Here is a 23,353-nt window from a genome sequence, read left to right on the forward strand (position 1 = left end):
TTTTCAAATAAAATTCAAGAACAGCTGAGGCAAATTCATCCGAGTATTTTTATATAGAATGTACCAGTAATATTTTTTTAATTTACTTCTTAATAAGAAGTTACAGTAATGAAAATATTTTCTGAATTTTGTATGAGCACATACGAAATTAAAGTTAAGTAGATAAATTCAAATGGAGGATATTTAATAATATTTCTATGAAATAAACTTTTTTTACCTTCCTCTTAAGGTTTTAATATTTTTATAAAGCTGAGTCATAGACACATTTGTTATGTAAATTGTATTTAATTTAGGAAAAGGAAAGCTGTCTTTGCATACAGCATTGAATTTATTTTCTTTTGAATAGTTACATAGTTTGCATGCAGGCTAGAATTTCACAGGAGACTAGAAAACACATGAAGCCCACTTATGGCTAGATACAAAGTGGGCTGTGTTTCCATCTGTCCAGTAAGTATTCTGAGCAGAAGTGTTGTATATAAAATACTGACATTTATGTAAGAGTCTTAACTTCTCTGAATATTGGTGACTGTCTCAGTGGTTTGTTCATCATGTGAACAACCATGAATTAAGTAACATCCTTTAAAAGAAAAAAAAAATAATCTGTTAAACAGATGAAAATATGCTGTGTTTGGTTGCTTATATGCTGTTAAACTGAGGAAAATAGGCTGTGTTGAGATACTTAGATACTTGATTTAAGTAGCAACATTTAATTAAAATAAAATAGTGGCCTTGTGCACATTTTTCCCCTTCAATGTGCACACATGCCAGTTCATACTTTATAAGCCTTTAATTCATATTCTAATAATGTCTGCACTGTGAACAGGACTTGAGATCTCAAAGAAGAAAAAAGGCTTTAGAGATTTCTCATCAATGGTATCAGTACAAGAGGCAGGCTGATGACCTAATGACATGGCTGGATGACATTGAGAAAAAGTTAGCCAGTCTACCAGACCACAGAGATGAGCAGAAGCTAAAGGTAATGTTGTTATGGAATGGCAATGGTAGATCTTTTGAGTAATAGTTTATCAATTTATCAGACAGCAAATGCAACAAATATTCCAATAGATATAGATATTATCAGTTTGTTCTTCATTTCTATATTAAAACAAAACCTAATTACCTCTGTTCAAACTGACATTTCTTTTTGTACTAAATCTTGTATTTGTTTTTTATACAGAATGTTATATAAATAATTTGAAACAATAAAATGTTTTGTCAATAATATGGAAAGTGTGTCATATATTAAGAAGCATCAAATGTTTTCTAGTAACAATTTTAATTTTTTTTATGTATCTTTGTTCCAGATGAACAAATGACTTTCCGATATATGGATGACCTCTATCTCATGTTAGCACATTCATTTTCATCAGAACATATTCATGTGTCACTGTCAAACTCTATAGATTTATTTACATACTGTCAAAGGTTTTCCTAGTTTATTTTGCATCGTCTTTCTTTGCTTCATTCTCTGTTGAGTTTCCTACAGAGTAAAATTGGAGTTAAGTAATATATTAAAGAACCAACTTATATATTTCTCATCTGTCCAAACACTATTTGTCTTGAATATGCTGACCCTTATTGAGAAAATAATTTCTCCAATTGCCCATCAAAGTGTGTTGCCAAGAATCTGAAAATTGAAACTGTTGCCCTTTGATAACCAGTTTTCAGTGTGCACTAGCTGTGATACCTCTACAGCCAATCTCCAAGAAAGTTATTCAATTTCCGTTATTTTTTTGTTTGAATGTAAAATAAGACATGAAATAGTTGTAAATTTTACTTGTAACAATAAAATGGAAATGAAGTTTCTGACAGAAGTATTTTGCTAATTTTAAGTTGATTGATTTAGTTAGCTAACTGTCCTGGGCCCTGTATTGGTTTTGCTCACCAGGAGATTGATGGAGAATTGGAGAAGAAGAAGGAAGATCTGAATGCGGTGCACAGGCAAGCTGAACGCTTGTCTAAGGATGGGGCTGCAAAAGCAGTGGAGCCAACCCTGATACAGCTCAGCAAGCGCTGGCGAGATTTTGAGAGCAAATTTACTCAGTTTCGAAGACTCAACTATGCACAAATTGTGAGTTGTTACTGGCAAACCCGTATGTTTGCAACTGCTACTACTAACAGCATTCTACTAACAATGAGAGCTTCAGGGTCAACTCTTCAGACATTTACAAGAGAAACCCTATGGTCTGCAAGTAGGGGAATCTTTATACTCTAATAGTTCTCTATTATGGTCTTAAAATTACCTGTAAGTTAAATCAGCCAATTACAAAAAACTCAGCAATGAAAATATGTTTATTTCTGTTGCCTCATTATTTTTCCATAACGTTTTCCAGTTTAAAAACATCAGCTTGCCATGCATCTATTTTGTTCAGTGAATGTGTAAACCACAAGAACTGTGTTTTCCAAACAACCCATCCCATGCCAATTTTTTTTTTTTTTTTTTTTTTTTTTTTTTTTTGTCCATAATATGTGATAACCACTTTAGGAAGAGATTAAAAAAAAACTCTTACAATACTATACATACCTGGCTTCTTCTTCAAATGCTTTAATTCTCAAAAGTGTTTTTGCAAGAAAGTGTACTTTTAAATTTTCTGGAATGAAGCCATAATTTTATGAACTGACTTTTTATCTTCTGATTTTGAGTTCTTTAGTTGTATGTAAAATATAATTATTCTTACTGGTTTATACATGCTGCAGTAACTGGATGAATAAAAGGGACACTATTCCAGATTCATGATAAAAATCTGTATTGGGTGCTGCCCATTTAAAGGTTACCAGAGATTGCTTTTGCAGTTACAAGGCAGTTTTTCATTGCTATTCTGCTCATTGCCTCCTGGGCTTTTGATTTTGTATGAAGAGAGATAATATTTTCTCTCAAGGAAGTTGTTGCATTATGTGCTCTTCTGTAATCTTAAAAGTGCTAGTGGTAATGCACCTAGATTGCAGAGGGGGGTTACTGGCAGGATGATGAAAATTTAAATACATGAAGTGTTATTTCTAACTGATATATTGTTGACTGTAAAAAAAAAAACAAACTTTCAAAAATCAGCAATAATTGTGTATTTTAAACTTTTCTACCATTAAGTTACATAATGTATATATAAAAATAATAATTGGAATAGCTATTCAGTTAATGGAAACATGGAAACAATCAGAGAAACATTAACTTTGGTTTGTATGTTATTAAATCTTGTTCCATATTATTACTTTTTTCAGATTACTATGGTTTATATTAAACTTGATGAATGTAATCAGTTGCAAATTGTTTATATTGAAATGGAGCTAGAGCAGACTTCACTTTGTCTTGTAAATGAGTCTTTTTTTTATAATGAATATGTTTGTTTCTTTGATAAGCAAGTAAGAAATAAGGATGTGCATGCAATTTATATAAAAACATTCTGCTGTCAGTGTGCTTTCTCTGTCACCCACGACCTACCATGGAAGAGGATGAGTATATCCATTATAAAATTTTACTAGTAAATTAATAAAACAACATATTAGCATATATTTCTTTTAAATATGTAAGGCAGATACATCAGCACAAGTGCTTTTGAGTTGGTCAAAGGAATACAGTCATCAACTTTTTAAAGCCATGTAACAATTACATGTTTTTTTCTTTTGTTAAAATATGCAATTTATATATTTCTATCCTTCTAATGGTTAAATTTTAAAATATCCTCTAACATTTCATGCAGGAAGACTACTTGTTAGTATCTGGGAAATGAGGTCATTTATGTGTATACAGGATAATTACTGTATCTTTCTGATTTCTCATGAAAAAAATCTTGCTCTGTTGACAATGACCAAGGTAATATTCATATGAAATATTTTAGTTTTACAGAAGCTACTAAAATTGGTGAGAGGCAGTATATTTTCCTAGCAAAGATCAGAGTGAGAACTGAGAGCTGCCTTACTACTGTTTTGGTTTTGCTGAATCTTGGTAATTTTTTATTTTTTTAATACTGCCTAAATACCTACCTCACAGGGATGTTGTGAGGATTAATTAATTGTTTGTGTGAGACCTTAAAATACAAAAGAAAAATTAAAATTCAATCTATTCACATGAACACATGCATATACCAGCAAAACTATCTTTCTCAGAGATTTTTCTATTTTAATCCACCAACAGAATAAAACCATATCCTAAAAATTAAAAAAGGAATTTATTTTTAAGGCAAAAAAAAAAGAGAACTGCTGCATTTTTATTTGTAATTGATAAAGTATTCAACACGTTTAACAATTGAAAGTTATTATGAATCAATGAGGATTTAGTTGTACTGTATATTTTGCAATTCATTATGATTCACTTAATAAATATAGCAAGACTGCATTGAAAAAGACCTTTAATTATGTGGCTTATGACAGATTTGCATTTCTTACTTTGTTGGACCTAATATATTTCTGATATCAAAGTGTGAATTTAGAATGATCATGCTCTCCTGGATTTTAATTCTCCCCAGTGTTTCTTGGGAAGAGCTGTCAGAAAGATATAGGAACCGTAACCATATAAAAATTGGTTCTCTCTAGCGTGGTAGATTCTCATAAAATTGTGGTTGTCTCACAAATATATATACAGCAGCAAGCATCCAGCGACTGACTGATAAATATATATTGGTTTGTATTTATATAAAGGAGGGTTTTTTTGTCACTACCACTTTTGATCATTAGGTATGATGTAATAATATTACGTCAAACACTGCATGTTCTGTTTAATGACAATTTTGAGATATCATTCAATTTGGTAATAGTGGTCATCTCTTTAAGTGAAAATTGTCAGAGTAATTCTACAGGGAAAAAGGTGGGTTTCCTGCATTAATAGATTAAACATGGTACAAACATACATAAACACAACTGCACAGAACTAAAATGACACTGAGTGGGAAAAAGTTTTTGAAGCTCATGTTGTCTTGGAAGTTTATTCTCCCACCTGTTGTTTTTATTCTTATGTGTCAAACAATGGGCAAAAAATTGTGGATTTTGGTCAGGTAGATTGCTGATTCTTGTACTAAGAAAAGTTGAGTGTTCTACTTCATTTCTGCTAAAGAAATCCATTTGAAATCGGTAGTAACTGCAATTGTGAAATCCAAATAATTTATTAAAGAGTAGAATATTTTACCATCATGTTTTAAAATGCTGATTAACCAATAATCCCACTGAAATAAATGGAAAATTAAGATACTACTCTTCAAAAAAGAAGCCATTAAACTTTAATCCTAGAGCAGTATACAATTTTTTGCACATTAAAATTACATGGTTGTTTTTTAAAACATTTGTTTCACTAAAAATTAAAGAGATCAAGGGAAATTTACTTATAGATTACCTCTGAAGAATCTAAAATTATTCAGTATGAAGACAGGCTGAGAAAGTTGGGGCAGTTCAGCCTGGAGAAGAGAAGGCTGCATGGAGACATCATAGCAACATTCCAGTATCTGAAGGGGGACTATAGGGATGCTGTGGATGGACTCTTCATTAGGGACTGTAGTGATAGGACAAGGGGTAACAGGTTCAAACTTAAAACAGGGGAAGTTTAGATTGGATATAAAGAGGAAATTCTTTACTGTAAGGGTGGTGAGGCACTGGAATGGGTTGCCCAGGGAAGTTGTGAATGCTCCATTCCTGGCAGTGTTGAAGGCCAGTTGGACAGAGCCTTGGGTAACATGATTTAGTGTGAGGTGTCCCTGACCATGGCAGGGGGTTTGGAACTGGATGATCTTAAGGTTCTTCCCAACCCTAACTATTCTATGATTCTATGATTCTATAAGCATTGGCAGTCTCACGGTATTTTCAGAAGTTATTAATCCCCTTTGCTATAGCCTAAACCTAAATCTTCCAGTTACTATTTTTCTGCAACAGTATATGCCAGTGTTCCAGGGTGACAAAATAGTTATCTGTTGCAGAGAAAAAGCTAGATTCAGATAGTTTAATTCAAATCAGGATCAAAATCAGTTATGGATATATTGATTACTTTTAATTATATAACCCTTAGTTAATGCCGGGTTTATGAATGTTTTTTCGCCATGATTTCATTTCAGCAGTCTTTGAGCATGTTTATGTCATGGCTCAGTTTAGATTTTATTGAGCTGACCAAATTTACTGTGTTTGTAGATTACTGAAGGTCTTTATCATGAGAAAACATTTTCTGCATGAGCACAGGTGCAGAGCCTACACTATAAATTAGTATTTCATTTGTCCTATTACCATATTTTATCAAACTATCCAGCATTCTTTCTGCCATCACAGATGGCTTTTTTTTTTTTTTTCTTTTCCTCTCTTGGCTGAACTATCCATTCTGTAAATAGTAAGCCAGAGTTTTCTTAGAATAAGGGGAATATTGTTCTTGAAACCTATTAACAACTGTCAAAATTATGTACCCATTGATATATATGCAAGGAAAGAAAATAGGCTTACTTAAGTCATTCCAGTATTTTAATTGGTGACACAAACACAAATTATGTTGAAATTTATGGTCAATTTACTACTGAAATATTTGGGCCTGGATTTTGGCCATTCTGGGAAAAAAAAAATAAAATCAAATCGTATGATCAAATGATATACATCAGGAGAGGCTATCTTTTCTGTGCCAATTAGACTATGGATTAAGCAAGAATGAATAAGGAATATAGTTATACAAACCACGCATTTATTTCTGTAAGATAAATAATTTAGTTCATTAGTTATTTGTAACATGGATAAAATATCAGTACTCTCAATATTTTCTATGAACTAAATATAATCTTTATTTTCCAAATAAAAATTATTATTCTGTGTAAGGTTCTGTAAAGTATTCAGAAATTCAAAATAATACCTGTCACCTAACTGGGTGATTACCTCAGGTGAGAGAGCATAATCAGCTTCTGGAACCAAGGACTGATCAAGTTTACATCTGAAATTCAAGTGTTCAAGTTCAGGCTTTTAGGGGCATCTTGCAGGCTTCAGTTTATATTTCCCTCTGGAGCTCTATTTAGTTTATTTATTTTTTTTTTAACTGTTCAAATATGTTTATATATAAAGATATTTTCTAAAACTAGAAATAAAACATTCATTGAAATAAATTTCTCACAGTTAGATAAACACCAGACTTTGTGTCCTAATTACCTGTCTGCATCTAAGTAACATGGGTAGTTCAGTGGTAATGTGCCACCATTGTTTTTGATGATTGTTTTCCAGTTTCTACAAGCAGCAGCATTGACATGAAGTGGTTCTCTTATCATTGCTTGTAGTTCTTGGGGTAAATAATCAAGTAATGGTTACCAAGAAGAAGGGACAAACTAGTTTGTTATTATTCCTACAATGAATAAGAGAGAGGAAGAACAAATGAGAGAAAAGACATTAGAAAGGTAAAATAGGAAAATACCTCCTGGACAAAAGAAAATAACCATACAGTGATGGCCTGTTTCACCCATGTGCTTTGGGTCTCTTTAGGGCACAACAGGTGATTCTGTCAGAACCTTTAACTTTTCTGGCATTGGCACTGGCAGCTTTTTGAACCAATAGGTTTACAGAGCACTGGGCTTCTTTTACTGTGGTCTGGAAAAGGGGTGAGGATGAAGGAGAATCTTTGGGAAGAGAATAACAGTTGAATGGTTACACCCATTTTCTAGCATCCATCAACCTGGAAATTCTTATTAGGAAATGCATTACAAATAATTTGTTTATCAAATACTTCATTTTTACGTCTAATTTAAGATAAGAAAGGTATGGGAAGTACACTGAAGATGGATATTGTCTTTGATACAGCTGAAGAAGAGCTAGTTTTATAGATGCATTTTAAAATGCACTTTATCTGTGTCTAAAATGCATACTGGCTTGTAGTAATTTAAGTGAAGACCATCTATAGCCTTTTTTATCAAAGTGGACCACTTTGCTGCAGTATTGTGAGTTCTTCTAAAGCATATTTGTCTTCTCTCATATTTCCTTATTAATTCTGTACAGTATTCACTATCATCACTGCAAAGCTATATAAATTTAGTAGAGTGAAGTTAAAGAATCTTGTCTTGTAGATGACTGAACTTTACAGAAAAAGTTTTTCTCTGCCATTTTTTGTTTTCTGTAATAAACTTTAGTGAAATGATCTAAATTACGTTCTATGGTTTAAGAGTAAAACTTGGTATCTTCACCTCTTCATATAAGAATGAAAACTCTTGCTGCAACTCAGACTAAGGCTGGTTTAGGATTCTATCTTTAAATTATATGAAGTGGTTTTAAGAATGTAGTCTTAGCCACAAAGCAGGCTCTTCTTACTGTTCTCTGTAGGATTGAGATGGAAATGAGACCAGCAGCCTTTGCTTAAAGAATCATGAGTGACATAGCACATTTTCTTTGGACAAAACTAAGCATTATATTAAGATAGTATTGTCTTCCTTATAATTGCCTAGCTATTTGGGAACAAGATAGCTAATTACCATCCTATTTTCTCTGATTTAGTATTCAATAATTTATTAACATAATAATTTACATTGTGAGGAATTTGGTTTCAAAATTACATGACTGTAATATGGAAGTAAATAATAAGGGAAAAGACCTGCTGCAAGAGTGATCAGGAGCTAAGTGGCAGTGTCTTTTTACGAGATATTATCTTTTGCCTTCAATTCCAGTTATCAACATCACTTGTGGGATTTTTTGTTTGTTTTGGTTTTTGGGTGGTTGAGGTTTTTTTTTGGCTTCGTGTGAGTGCATCTGAGTATAATCAGAAAGGTGCAGAAGGAAGTAAATCTGTACATGTACAGTGTGAATGCTGAATCTCTATATGTGCATATTTAATTAATTTTAAAAACTGCTGGATTGACATCAATCTCACATTATTTAACAAAAAAAAATACAACCCCAAAAACCTGTGTCTTGGAGTAATAAAATCAGCCTATGTGACACAATCTGTTATTATTCTGTATGATTTCATCTCTATAAATGTAGATTAAAGATGGAAAATAATTAGGTAATGCTTTTTAAAATCTCTGGAAGGTGTCAGTGTTTAAGGTTTAGGACCTTGTTCTTTGAAGTTGCTAGCTTTCAACACTAATGTGATACTTTAATGGTATTTTTAGATTATTTTTTAAATTATCTCAGCAAACAGCTATCATAGTTTGCTAATGTCCTGGGTTCAGCAGTAGCAGTCATTTTTCTCCTTTGTGGTAGCTGGTGCATTGCTGTTTTGACTTCCAGCCTGGGAACAGTGCTGGTGATACTGATGTTTTCCGGTTGTTGCTAAGTGATGTTTACCCTGACCAAGGACTTTGTGAGGCTCATGCTCTGCCAGGGAGGAGGGGAAGCCGTGAGGAAGCAGAGACAGGGCGCCTTACCCAGGCTAGCCAGGGAGGTATTCCATACCACAGCACGTCATGCCCGGGGTGGGGGGTAACTGGGGGTTACCCAGAAGAGCACGGGCTTCTGGGTCGGACTCGTTTCTTGGCCAGTGGTATTCTCTTCCCTTGTTATTTTCTCTTATCATTGTTGTCATTGGTAGTAGCGGTGGTGATTTGTGTTGTACATTGGTTGCTGGACTGTTCTTGTCTCAACCCATGGGAGCTGCACTCTTTCGATCCTCCTCCCCATTTCTCCGGAAGCAGGGAAGGGGAGAGCCCCGGGGAGGGGGGGAAGCTTCGATTGCTCTCAGCCTGGCACCAGTCACTGGGAGTGAGTGAACAAGCTGTCTAGCTAGGGTTTAAACCACGACAGCTAAATATCTGCAAAGTTAGCATGTCAACTATTTCAAAATGGGTTAGTCAATCTAGACATCAATAGACTGTATTCTAACATATCTGTGCTTTATTTCACATTAATTGGCTCCTTGGTGATCAGTCAGTTTAGATATACATATTATTATTCAAGACAGAGTTAAAGCTACATGCATAAGTGCTGTCTAAGATTAGGGCACTTCTGTGGTCCTAATAAATCAGCCATTGCACTGACCAAAGACTATTCGTCGGAAGACTGCCTTCTGGAATATCATGTAGAAGCTTGTTCTGCCATTATACATACTGTTTGTTCTCTATAGCTGTCCAAGAAACACAATTTTGGAATTGTATTTGGAGTAAAATATTTGAAATTCTTTCAATTCTTCAGAGTATTTCCTGCTGTGCAGGCAGATTTGAGTATATAATGTTGGTTTAGCAGAATGAATAGACTGTCACAATTGGACCACATGATTACAAGGATCTAGAATTGTGTAGAAGAGTTCAATATTCTAAAATGTCAACTTGATACTTCCTTAAGTATGACATGTTCTTTATACTGTCTGTAAGTATTTTTTCAGCAGTCAAAAATATTACAGGATGAATACAAGAAATGGTTAACAAATATATGGATCGTCATGTCCTATAGTTAGCATATAAAAACTTTAAACTACATTTTGCCTCATGGAAGGTAATACGTTTAAACCAATTTCAAAACTGTTTTCCAGGTAAACCCTTATAAAATTCTAAATATCATTTTAAAAGATCTGTTGAAAACCAGCCTAGAATGCAGATTTTGCAATGCCATCTGACTTTTTTTTCATTCGAAAACGTAATGTGAGCACCTAACTATTTGCTTATTTATTGATTTCTCATACTGAGAATGGCTATGTCTTTTGACTCATTGGTAGTTAAAGACTTACCTTCCCTGCAAACTGCTAATGACTGTACATAGCCTAAGCTATTGTTAAGTGGTTTTGAGATATAGTCTTTAATGTTTCTAATACTTCTTTTTATATTGTTATGAATATCTGTTTAAAGTCACATGACAGAGACATAGAAATTTCCTTTCACTTGGCAATTTTGAATTACTGCAATTATTAAGATTGAGATATGCCATATTTATCAGATGTAATTAACATATATATACAATTTATGTAAAACAAGAGACACTCTCTAAATCCCAGTAGTTCCAATTACTCAGTTATACCATAATGCAATTATATTTTTCTTCAGGAAATGGTGACATTTCAGCTATGGCATAAGATACACAGCTCTCTTTTGTTTTATTTTCTGAAAGAGATAACTTACACACAGTGCAGCATATGTGAGTCTTGTATTCCAGTTTCATCATAGTTGGATTTTTTTTTCCCTTTGGTCAACAAGTGGACACCAATGAAGTCGTCAGGGTTAAAAGTTATGAACGGAATTGCTAAAATTTCCAATTATTTGGGGTAGTTAGTCTTTAATTTAGATGAATGCCAGCAGGTCTTCAGCAAGGACCAGTGGGTAAGTTTTTATAATGAGCTGCAGCTAAATTCAATATGCAGCAGTGCCTCAGCCTGAGGAGAATCCATATCTGGAGGCAATTGTCTGGGCCAGAATAAAACACAAGCACTGTTAAGCTACTGAAAAGGTGATTGCCAAAACTATTCATTTTACTAATTTACACTGGAGTGTAATTGACATCTTGGAGGGTTCTAAAGGCATGAGGATTGGCTGCAGCACCAAAATGCTTTATCGTAGTTTTTAAACTAAATATTTACCTCCTGGGAAAAAAAAAAACAAAACAAAAAAACCCCCACAAAAACAGCACACCCACAAAGTTAAAATTATGTGTAACTGACGTAATGACTAATTACTCTGGGTTTAATGTTAAAATTAATTTAATTGTTACAGCTTTTTTTTTTCCTCCTCATCTATTTGTAAAAGTAACACATTCAATGAAAAAAAAAAATACTGTGGGTAGAATAAGTAGTCTTCCAAGTCTTTGAGACAAGTAACCACAAGTATCACAAGCAACCACAGGTATCTATCCAATCCACCACACAGAGCTCATTAGAGTGTAGCATGACAATCTGAGGTTTTGGGAGATGTCCATAATTTAAGCCTAAAATTCGGGGGACTAACCTTTTCTTATGGAGAAAACCTTTGCATTTCAATCAAGTTCTGAAGGTCGAAAAAAATGACAATGGAATTAAGTTCACCCTGGTTAAGGCCTGTTGATTGGTAGTTTTCAAAAGCAAAGCCTGCAATTTTTTTATTGCTGTTCCTAGCATGTAAAATTTATTGAAATTCATGCTATTATTGGAATAGTTTCATATTAACTGACTTTATTTTGGTTTATATATAGGTAGAATAGATTCATTTTATCATAGAATAAAAACTGTTATTGCAGAGTTTCTTACCCAATAAGGTATGTTTTAGCAGTGAAGTATTGTGAAGTCCGTAAACATTTCTCAGGCACAGAACAGTGCTGAAAATAGTCGTGTATTTTTAAAGTTTCAATTTTTATATAAGTCACTGATGAAGTCAGATACAGGCATAAAAATACATGTTTTAAGTATTGCAACGTGCAGGCTTTTGTCATACATGAGTAGAAAAATCACATGCACGAGAAAATATTTATACCTTTATTTGATAATGTTAATAAAGATATTATTTTAAATATATTTTAATGCTGCCAAGTGTCTTTTAAGGCCTTGCCTTTATGGAATTATGTAAGCACTCCATATTAATCCTATAGTGTGGATTTAGGTCTTTCTGTCCTTGAAAGACATGCTTCTTTTCATAATGATAGGTAAATTTTTTTGTGATTGAATAAGTCTATGCAATATCATAATGAAAATTCAATGTTATAGGTGTAATTTTTATTTACTTTCTCTATATATAGACACTTATAAGTAAGATGTGCTAGCAAAGCTGAAAACACAGAATTTGTTTTTCTGAACGCTAGCTGACATCACTACAGCTGGCAAGCTTCTTTATGTATAAATACGTACTTGAAAGTGATTTTATTGATCTTAGTATTTGATCATACTTTTGTGTTTTTAATTCTTTATTTGATGTATATGATATTTTGATGCTAACCATGAGCTAGCAAATATGACATAGGCTACAGTTTGTTCTAGAAAGCAATAAACGGTTCCAACATTTGTTGGACTCTGAGGCATAACTGCCTTTGTTCAGAAGGTGTCTGCTATCCACTTCTTTTCCTTTTTGTATGTGTAGCACACCTATGTTTATTCCTCAGAGATGACTGACTTTTTACACTGTCATACATTTTACAGCTGCCTGTAAAGAATACTTTCTCAAGCATTATTTCACTTCAGGAAGAGGCACATGTTTGTTTTTCCTGAACTTCTCATCAGAATGCTGCTAGAAGCAGTGTCATGGTACAGTACTTAAGATAGGTGTGTTTTGCTGCTTTACTTCTCCTACGTATTCTGTTTGTGTGAAGTTTGCTTTTACTCAGAAAGCCAGCACAATACAGTTGCTGTGAGTTTGGAGGACTGTAGTGAGAAGGGACCAAAAATGGAACAGTTGGCAAGACTTAACACAATAAGGCTGGAGGCTTTCTAGGCGTAAATTGTTGAATAGCAAAGAGTGATATTGGGATTTTTCCTTCTGCAGGAAGAGGAAAATAAATGGATATACTGAGGTCAGGGAAAAGTGCTTTAATACCTAGTTTTCCAGTGCTAAAAGGAAATTAACGGCATTTTCCAAAGCTAATTAGCTCTGATGCCACCTAGTAGTACTCTTCTGGATGTAGGCAATAATCACAGATACTACAGCAGAGCCCAGGGAATGATGATATTTAATTTTGTGGGCAAAACCTGCATTATTCCTGTAGCTCTTTTCTTCTGGGGGTACTTTTGGTTGGTTGCTTTTGTTTCTTTTTTCAGTTGTTTGGTTTTTGCATATTGGCCTTCTCTATAAGGGCAGTTCATGGATATATTTCTTGTCTTTGTGTTGCATGTGGTAGGATGTGGTACCTATCAATAAAATCAGTTTCACATGTGTAGGAAGAATCATGTTTATGGAAAGATTCTATTCCTTAATTAAATATATATAATGATGGGGAATAATTTTCATGTTTGAGACATGATAACACTTGGTGAAAAACAATGCATGAACAGGTAAGCCTTATCTAAAAGAATGTGATTTTTTTGGAGACTAGAAATAATTCACACATCAGTATACCACTGGCAATCAGGTAAAAGTACAAAATAAATTCATTTCAATTAAAGTGCTTTTTTAAAAAATAGCCATATAAGAAATGGACATTTACTCCTGCATTTCCCCATCATTCTTAAGGATTTATTTGTATTATACATTATTTTAAAATGTTACTTGGTTTTGAATATTTTCATGTAACTATCTAATGTATTCTGTCACTTTGTCGGATTCAAGTTATTCAAAACCATTCTTAAACAATTATCTAAAATTTTAATTTCCATTTTCTTATTTATTTTTAATCCTTATGTGTCAATCTGTTCTTCTGGTGAGTCATTATGGCATTAGCAATGACATATCTTTACTGAATGTATATTATTTTTAATACTAATGCCTCCCAGCTGCTACAATCTCCTTTAAAAAAAAGAAAATCTCATTACAGTTAGCGTATGATTCAGTTTCAGCTATGCATTTCTAGTAGATATGCTTCTCAGGAAAATAAGGAAGGACACTATCTGTTGTATCTTCTACAGTAGCAAATTCCAGCAAACATAGGAACAAGCCAAAAATTTTTCCCTTCTTTCTTTGCTGATTAAAATTGTCAGTTCTGAATAAGTTTGTTCTCCATTCCTTTGCTCAAGATGCCAACTTCTGCTTTGGGTTTTCTTAGGCTATTGTGAATGGAGGAAAGATAGAAGGAGAGAAATACCTGTGACCTATTGAAAAACCCACTGAAGTCAAAGAAATTTAATCCTTGATTTCTGAAGTTGTATCAAATTCCCAACTCTCTTATTTAAATAGTATTAAGAAGCTAATTAATTTGGATGTTACTATTGGTTTAGAATAAGGTGTTTAATAATGCTGCCATATTTACATGATTGTAGTACCTTACAGTTTAACTAACAATCTAAGCTTTATAACAATATAAGCACTAATGGTTTGCTTCAACTAGAAGTCTCCTGACTCATGTTTCTTGTAGAACTATACAAGTGTAATTATCCAGCTGTGAGAAAGTTTTCTGTAAAGGGCAATATGAGTATATAGTTGCATACATCTTATTCATATTGCTGTGAGTTAATTATTGCACAAATTTTGAGGGATTACTGAAAAATATATGTCTTATAAAGTTCAGTCCTGTCTCCAGATTTTAATTAATATTGCCTTGAAGAGTGCTCTTATAAGGGTCCCTTGTAGCAGTGATTGAAAGATACCCAATTTTGGCACTACTATAAATAATTAAGCATGGTGTCTGTGAAGTACTCACGCATCAAATTTCCACTTGAATTTTATTAGTTTCGGGAATTATTTAGAGCAAGATGGCAAAGATTTTATTATATGTACACACATATACATCAATGTGTGTGTGTACATAGTTATTAGCCTAAATTTGGGTTGAAATAAAATAGATTAAACCAATACACCTATAGAAACTAACTATATTTTGTGTGTCACTTTACGTATTCATATGACCTCATTTAAAGTGAATGACCTTGCACACCTGGCATGCTGTTTCATTATGGTGACTATAACTATTCTGTCTTCTCAGTAAAAAAAGAAGAATGCAATTATATTTAAAATGCTCCTCATGTGGGTCTAAAGTTCTTTGCTACACATAGGAGCATAGCAAAGAACTATTAGAAGTGTCACAGTGTAATCTTGAGGAATGCAAATATATTGCTGCATGTGATTTGTTGAAAATCTCCCATTTTCTAATCAACTGGGACAGCTTTAGGTTCACTGGGGTGAACTGTTATTTTTACAGAGCATGTGGTTCATGAAGCGTATGGGGACAAATGCAAATTTTTATTAAGCCATTTATTTTAAATAATAAAAATTATAGCAGTGGTATGGTAATTAGAGAGGTTTCAGTGTTAGCAGATGTACTGAGAAAGTCATTTAGTGAAAAAAGTGTAAGCAAAGCAATTAGATTTGATTAAAAAATGCATCAGAATAACACAAGTCTACAGATAACTTTTTGAGCTTTGTGTATGATATGCATACCTCTTCTAGAATGTGTATATGCATATTTTAAGACTCTAAAGAAAACTGAAGAACCAGATGGCTCAGCCCAGTAACTGAAGAGAGAAACGTGTCATGAAAGGATGGACAGGGCAAACAAGTTAAAATGAGAAACCTTGCTAAAGTAGTGTGTGCAAGGTAGTGTTTATATTTGTTTTCTTTTACATGCTGTGTACATAACTAATGATACTTTTTTTCTCTGGGACCATTGATCCATTGTCTTTCACATAAAATGTGAAAAAACCTCCAAAATGTGTGATTATCTACATTGGGACTGAAACATCTAAGTAATATGATTTCTGAAAGAAAGTTTAAGAGCAATTGCTTGTACAAGTTCTTTTAGGTTCTCAATAAATTTATATTTTTGAGAAGACAGACATTGAGTGCAATGGATTTTGGTCCCACGCTAGGAATCCTATGTGATATGACAAAACAAATAAATATAACTTATGAAACCACAAATAATTTATATCTTTTGAGTTTTGCCTGCTCTAATGGAAATTCAGGTGATCAGGTTAGTTAAAAGAAGCAATCATAGTTCTCCCTGCTCCAAAGCACACTTCTGGATTCACTTTTTATCTGTGATCCAGAAACACATTAAATCAGAAATGTAGTGAATGTGTATAAACAGACACTATTTTGTCACCTTGTATGTCATAGATCAACTATCTATTTTCTTGGCACAAAAATATTCTGGGATTTCTCTACATTTGGTGCATGCACATGCTTTCAGAATAGGGTGTCTATTTCATATTTGTCCTGATTAAAAAAAAACAAAACACAACCCCCCTCCCCCAAAAAGAAACAAACAAAAGCCAAAGCTTCATTTCCTGAAGAGGTGTGTTGCTGGGATTTCTTTTAGAAATATTAATTCATTAAAGACCTTTCAAATCACAAAATTCCAAACTGTACTTTTTAGTTTAAGACAAAAGTTTTAGTATACTGTTGAAATCACTAAGTTGAACTGGTTGTTTTGGGTTACACATTATTTAAGAAATTGCATCTAGTACACAACTCATTCTGCTTGACACTTCAAAATGATTTAGCATGTATGAAATTTCTGTAATGAAGGACAGAGTCTGAAAGAGGTGTGATAATTCAAAATAAAAGGGCTAGCACTAAAATCTCAGTAATACTGTAATCTCTGAGTACTCTTGAATCTCCTGTCTTTATTTCTGCTGAGATTAGAAGATAACTTTGTATAGTTTCACATGGATTAATTTTAGTACCTCCCATTTCAGACTACTGGAGCATGAGTAATCTATGTCAGATACGTTCTTGCATTTGTCCTTAGAAATTATTTGTAATTGTTTCTAGGTTGTGAACTGGATATTACATTGTTATAAGTTTATATAGTTTTTAGAAACTAAAGGATGTGTTTTGTTGTATATCTATACTAGCAAACAGTTCATGAAGATACAACTTCTGTGGTGACCGAAACTATGACTGTGAAAACTACTTATGTGCCTTCTACATACCTGGAAGAGATCCTTCACCTTCTGCAAGCCTTGTCTGAAGTAGAAGAGAGCCTTAATTCTCCTGTTCTGCAGGCTAAGGATTATGAGGATCTCTTCAAACAAGAAGAGTGTCTTAAGGTAAGGTAATAAGATTTTCTTTCTGTGATTGCATTCCATTACTTTTGGGCTTCTGTATATTGGATGGCTGCGCTCACTCTTAGAGACGTATGTTTTATCTGTGCTCAGCCCCTCTCTGAGATGTGTGCATGTTCTGATGTTTATACATGAAGGCACATTGGTGCAAAATGGAAGAACACTGAAAATTAGTTTATTTTTAACTGTTTCATCTGTATTTGGAAGACATGAGCATTGACACCTGGGTCAGAGCAACCCCAGGCACAGCTACAGGTTGGGCAAAGAAGAGATTCAGAGAAGCTCTGCAGAGAAGGACTTGGGGATGTTAGTCAATGGGAAAATGAACATGAACCGGCAGTGTGTGCTCACAGCCCAGAAAGCCAATCGTATCCTGGGCTGCATCAAAGTGTGACCAGCAGGTCGAAGGAGGTGATCCTGCCCCTCTGCTCTGCTCTTGTGAGACCTCGCTTGGAGTATTATGTACAGTTCTGGTGTCCTCAACATAAAAAGGGCATGGATCTGTTGGAGCAAGTCCAGAGGAGGGCCGCTAGGATGATCAGGGGACTGGAGCACCTCCCATATGAAGACAGCCTGAGAAAGTTGGGGCTGTTCAGCCTGGGGAAGAGAAGGCTGCTTGGAGACCTCTTAGCAGCTTTCCAGTATCTGAAGGGGGCCTATAGGGATGCTGGGGAAGGACTCTTCATTAGGGGCTGTAGTGATTGGACAAGGGGTAATGGGTTAAAACTTAAACTGGAAAGTTTAGATTGGATATAAGGAGGAAGTTCTTTACTGTAAGGGTGGTGAGGCATGGGAATGGGTTGCCCAGGGAAGTTGTGAATGCTCCATCCCTGGTGGTGGTCAAGGCCAGTTTGGACAGAGCCTGGAGTGGCATGGTTTAGTGTGAGGTGTCCCTGCCCACGGCAGGCGTGTTGGAACTTGGTGATCTTAAGGTCCTTTCCCACCCTAACTACTTTATGATTCTATTCTATGATTCTATGATTCTGTGATTAGGGTATCTTGAAAGTAAATCCTGGGAGAGAAAGGATGGAGGGGGGCAGTCGTGTATTTAAGGTTATGAATTTGTGGTTCAAGTTTAATTTGTGTGTTGTAATTTGAAGTAATTAATAAGTAACCCTATCCACACCCTATATTGGCAGCTTTATTTTAGTATTTGCTTTAAAAAATATTTTTTATTAAAACAGCAACAGAACCAAGTAAAATTTGTCTGTTTCATTCTAAACTACTCCAAAAAAATCTTTAATTCTCTTGGGGTCTGTATTCTGTGAAATTCTTTCTGTTTAATTAGCTAACCAGAAAATATTGTCCAAAAGGTAGCTCATATAGTTAAGAAAAAACTAGTTCCATATTGTTGATTTGACTTTAAATAGCACTATCTGGTTTCTTCATCACTTGCATCAGTAACCTGGTGGAATTTTTCCAACACAGAATTGACATAAAAAAAGAACAAGATTAAAGTTGTAAGCCTAAGTAGAAGAATGAGTTAACAGCTTTTGCAGAATAATGTTTGCGTGAGGAAAGCCTTTAAAAAAATCCTGCTTAAGTGCTGTATATAATTACAGCAATTTCATATTGTCATCCAGCATGAAGACCACATTTCCATATTTCTATAATTATTTTGGGGAAGGAAAGTTTTTAACAAAAGTAAGTGATAGTGTAATGTCACGTTTTAAGCCCAGCCGATAACTCAGAACCACACAGCTGTTTGCTCAGCCCTTCCTGTCCACCTCCTGGCCGGATGGGAAGGAAAATAGAAAGAATGTAAACCCAACAGGTTGAGAAAATAATAGTCCAGTAACTAAAGTATAATATAAACCTACTACTACTATTACTACTAATGATAAGGGAGATAACAAGGGGAGAGAATATAAAATTAAAAAGGGAAAGGGAAAATAAATAAACACGCCTGATGCACACTACAATTGCTCACCACCTGCAAACTGATGCCCAGCCTGACCTGAGCAGTGATCTGCGCCTTCTGGGTAACTTCCCGCCCAGTTTATATACTGGGCATGATGTGCTTTGATATGGAATACCCCTTTGGCTCCTTTAGGTCAGGTGTCCTGCCTTTGCTCACTCCCAGCTTCTCATGCCCCTCCTCACTGGCAGAACACCAGACTGAAAAATCCTTGATCAGAGTAAGCATTACTTAGCAACAACTAAAACATTGGTGTGTTATCAGCATTGTTCTCAGACTAAAGCTGAAACACAGCACTGCACCAGCTACTAGGAAGGAGAAAAATAACTGTTATAACTGAAGTCAGCATATCTAAAGAGGCTGAAATTTGCCTACAGAGCTAGAGGTAAGAAGTTTAGAGCTAGAATCAGGGCAGGGGCTCTGGCTAGGTGTTCCGAATTGTCCTCTGTAGGAGCCCATTTATTTCTCCACAACAGAGGAAGTGTAACAAAACTACATCCATATTCTGTTATTAGCTTCTGAAGTATCATATCTATTTATAATTCTTACACATGATTAGATCTTACACATTTTAGGCACCTCTCTATATATATATGTATACACACACACAAAGATGTTTAGATATTCTTATTAGCTGTTGAAAACTAGGGTGTTTTCAGTTTCCTAGCAAGGCAGTAGAGTATGTGTAGTGAAGCGTAACAGTAAGGTATTGGAGCAAAGGAAGCATATAACTGATAATAGGACTGTGTGAAATAACAGTAGGTTGTTCCTTTTACCACTTCTGATTTAGTACAAGTTGATTATAGTGGTTCTGAGTATTGAAGCACGCAACACGCAACATGCCAATGGTATTGTCATTCTGAATTTTAGACAATCCCTTTTGATAGAATGACTCTTTTGCACAAAAAAAAAAAAATAAAGTCATAGACTATGTAAATAATGGCTAATGAGCTACCACTTGGTCCTTGTCTATGAACTTATGTTCATTCCTAGACTGGATGGAAAAACAGTGACCTACAGTTTACTGGCATTTGTTTCCTTTGCTTCTTAAGGCTTTACATTGGGCTATCTTTGTCTGATTTATATCTGTAACTAATTTGTTGTTCAGCCACATATATTTGGTATTATCAGAATTGACACCAACTTTAATAATATTGATTACTGAGGTTACAAGTAAGTACTGCCATAGGTTTAATTTAACTGAACTATTACATTGTGCAGAGATGTGTTTGTGGGTTCAGTTCATCTTCCTCCCAAATAAATCTCTTAGAAGAGGCAAATGGACCTTGCATATCTGTGGGGCTTTGGAATGGTATAGTTTTGATCTTAGCCTGCTTAATGAATATTTATTTCCAAGGAAAAGCATTCATCATTGTCATTGTCCTGCAGTAAAAATAGAAAAGTAGTGCATAAATTGTTCAGCAGCTGGTTGGGAAAGTTTTGAAACTAAATTGTGGTTGATTTTTATTCCTGACAGATTTGCATGAAACAAACTACAGAATTCTCATGAATAGCTCTGTGTTTTAAAACTGAGTTTGTGATTTTTTTTTCACTTCCATTCAGAAAAAATCTGTTTTAATTAGTCCTGAAAGAGAAAAATAAGTTTATTTAAGACTTTTTCAATTGTAACTACTTTGAACATTTTTCTTCAAAGTAATATGAGTAGTAACACTTAAATCTGATAGGATAAATATAAAATACAAATTAAAAGTTGCTGTTATTAAATATCATAGATGATTCTAGCACTGACTTTTTATATCAAAGGGATGCAAATAGCAAAATATTGCAGCAAAAATCTGATCATTTCTAACATTTATTGGATTAGTATGGTTTCATGGACACATTTAGTAAATCTGCTGAAACCAGCTCATAGGAGTGTTGTTCTCATCATTTTAAGCTTTAGGGAATGGAAAAATTAGAAAAAGAAAACAAGTCGTGTCTCTTTATCTAACAAAATCAGCAACTGCAATGTTTCTGCTATCCTATTACAAGCTCTTTTAAGCATTAGGACAGAGGGTTAACTCAGTTTTTCATCATGTCATGGTTTAAGAGCAGCTGATAACTCAGAACCACATTTGCTCAACTCCGCTTTCCCTCTTGCCTCTGGGTGGGATGGGGAGGAGAATAGAAAGAATGTAAACCTAGCAGGTTGAGATAAGAACCTGTAAGAACCTATTTAGTAGAAGAACTAAAGTAAACCACTACCACTAATAATAATAATAATGCTAAGGGAAATAACAAGGGGGATAGAATATAAAACCATAAAGGGGAAAAAAAAACAATAAACACAAGTGATACACAGTACAATTGCTCATGACATGCTGATGTCATGATGCTAGAAAGGGAAAGGGAAAAAAGAAACATAAACACAAGTGGTGCACACTACAATTGCTCACCAGCCTGAGCCAAACAACGATCTGCCCCTTCAGGGTGACTCCCCACCCAGTGTATATACTGGGCAAGACGTGCTGTGGTATGAAATACTCGTTTGGTTAGTTTGAGTTAGGTGTCCTGTCTCAGCTTCCTCCCAGCTTCTCGTTACTGTCAGAGCATTAGAGACTGGGAAATCCTTGATCAGAGTAAGCATTACTTAGCAACAACTAAAATGTTCGTGTATTATCAGCGTTGTTCTCAGACTACAGCTGAAACACAGCACTGCACCAGCTACTAGGAAGGAGAAAAATAACTGTTACAGCCAAACCCAGGACATTTCATTAATGTACTTACAATATTTAACAAACAAATGAAATATTAGAGTTCTATCAAAGATGAAACTCCAGTTGATTGTACGGAAAAATCATGGTTCATAGATAGATGGATTAGTAACTTTGGCTTAATGATACACTCTTAAAATGCTATTGATGATGGAATTCATCATCTTTCAGTTCCCCATTTAGAATTTTTTGTAATTGCAATGGATTTTGTTACATCATCAAGTCCAGAGATAAAATGCCTTCAGAATTTAGCTAATTATCCTTACTTACAATGGATGTTACAAATGCTAACGAAAGTTGAATGAATGTGCAGATTTGCATATATTCAACTTAAGTGGTTTTGGAAAATCAAGTTGTATTGCTGATAATATGACAAAGTTTTCCTGTGTGGTGATTTTTCTTGTGCAAGCTACTTGCCTTTTTTAAACTCTAGATTGTTTAGTGGAGATATATGTGCTGAAAAAAAATACATTTATTAAACAGAATATTAAAACTTACATGTATGTCTGCTAAAAGGTAGCAAAAGTGAGTGTACTAAAATGAAACAATTTACTAGGAACTTAAGAAGTCTAATGTGTGTTTATAGCCATATGTGAGAGAGTGCTTAGAAGAATTTCATGCTAGAAATCGCTGTCATAGTCATGGCATAGCTGTGCTTGTTCATGACTTAATGATATCAATTGTGAATTGAAAACTTGTTTTCTGAGGCTACTTGCTTTATATAATTAATGCTGCAAAACTATATTAGGGCTCATACATATTAGGCATTTCTTTTTCTCTATATATATTTTCTTAATTTAATCAAGAACATTGTATTATAGAATATAATTATACATTTAGTTATAATATTTTTCAATGATGTAATAGTTTTAATATAGAAGGCCATCTGGCTCTTTGAGAAAGAGATTTCTTATATATGAAGCTGCTTGCATAATAACTCCAACAGTTCTTTTTCTAGTTCATCTTCTTTTGTATTTCCAGGAAGTTCTTTATTTAGTTCACTAAAAATTAAATGTTTGCTGTTGTTGTTTTTCAGATATAGATATTTTCATGCTCTGAATTTTTCTTTTCCTCTTCTTTTTCTCTTTGTTTTGTAATTCATCTACTGACACATAGAGCGGGGGTTTTTTTGCACAGTTTTCTAATGTATCTTCAGGATACAGACAATTTACTGTAAATATTATGCATCTGTGATTCTGGCAGCCAGAATCCCCTGTTAAAATGTTTTATTAAACTGATAATACCCAT

At 34.2% G+C, this 23,353-nt stretch overlaps 1 protein-coding gene across 16 annotated transcripts in view; it reads left to right on the forward strand.

Moving 5' to 3' along the window:
* Positions 1–23,353, forward strand: part of DMD (dystrophin) — a 1,199,681-nt gene that overhangs the window by 577,634 nt on the left and 598,694 nt on the right. For 15 of the 16 annotated variants that reach the window (XM_057411860.1, XM_057411861.1, XM_057411863.1 and 12 more), the window contains 3 exons: positions 824–976; positions 1,889–2,071; positions 17,264–17,458. In XM_057411860.1, coding sequence (XP_057267843.1) covers positions 824–976; positions 1,889–2,071; positions 17,264–17,458 — 531 coding nt within the window. The remainder of the gene's footprint in view (positions 1–823; positions 977–1,888; positions 2,072–17,263; positions 17,459–23,353) is intronic. The other variant, XM_057411866.1, reaches the window with a different exon arrangement.

The sequence above is a fragment of the Pezoporus wallicus genome, unplaced genomic scaffold (assembly GCF_028554395.1).
Source record: "Pezoporus wallicus isolate ANWC-B61680 ecotype Strahan unplaced genomic scaffold, APGP_CSIRO_Pwel_v1 contig_1438, whole genome shotgun sequence".
NCBI classification, from domain to species: Eukaryota; Metazoa; Chordata; class Aves; order Psittaciformes; family Psittacidae; genus Pezoporus; species Pezoporus wallicus.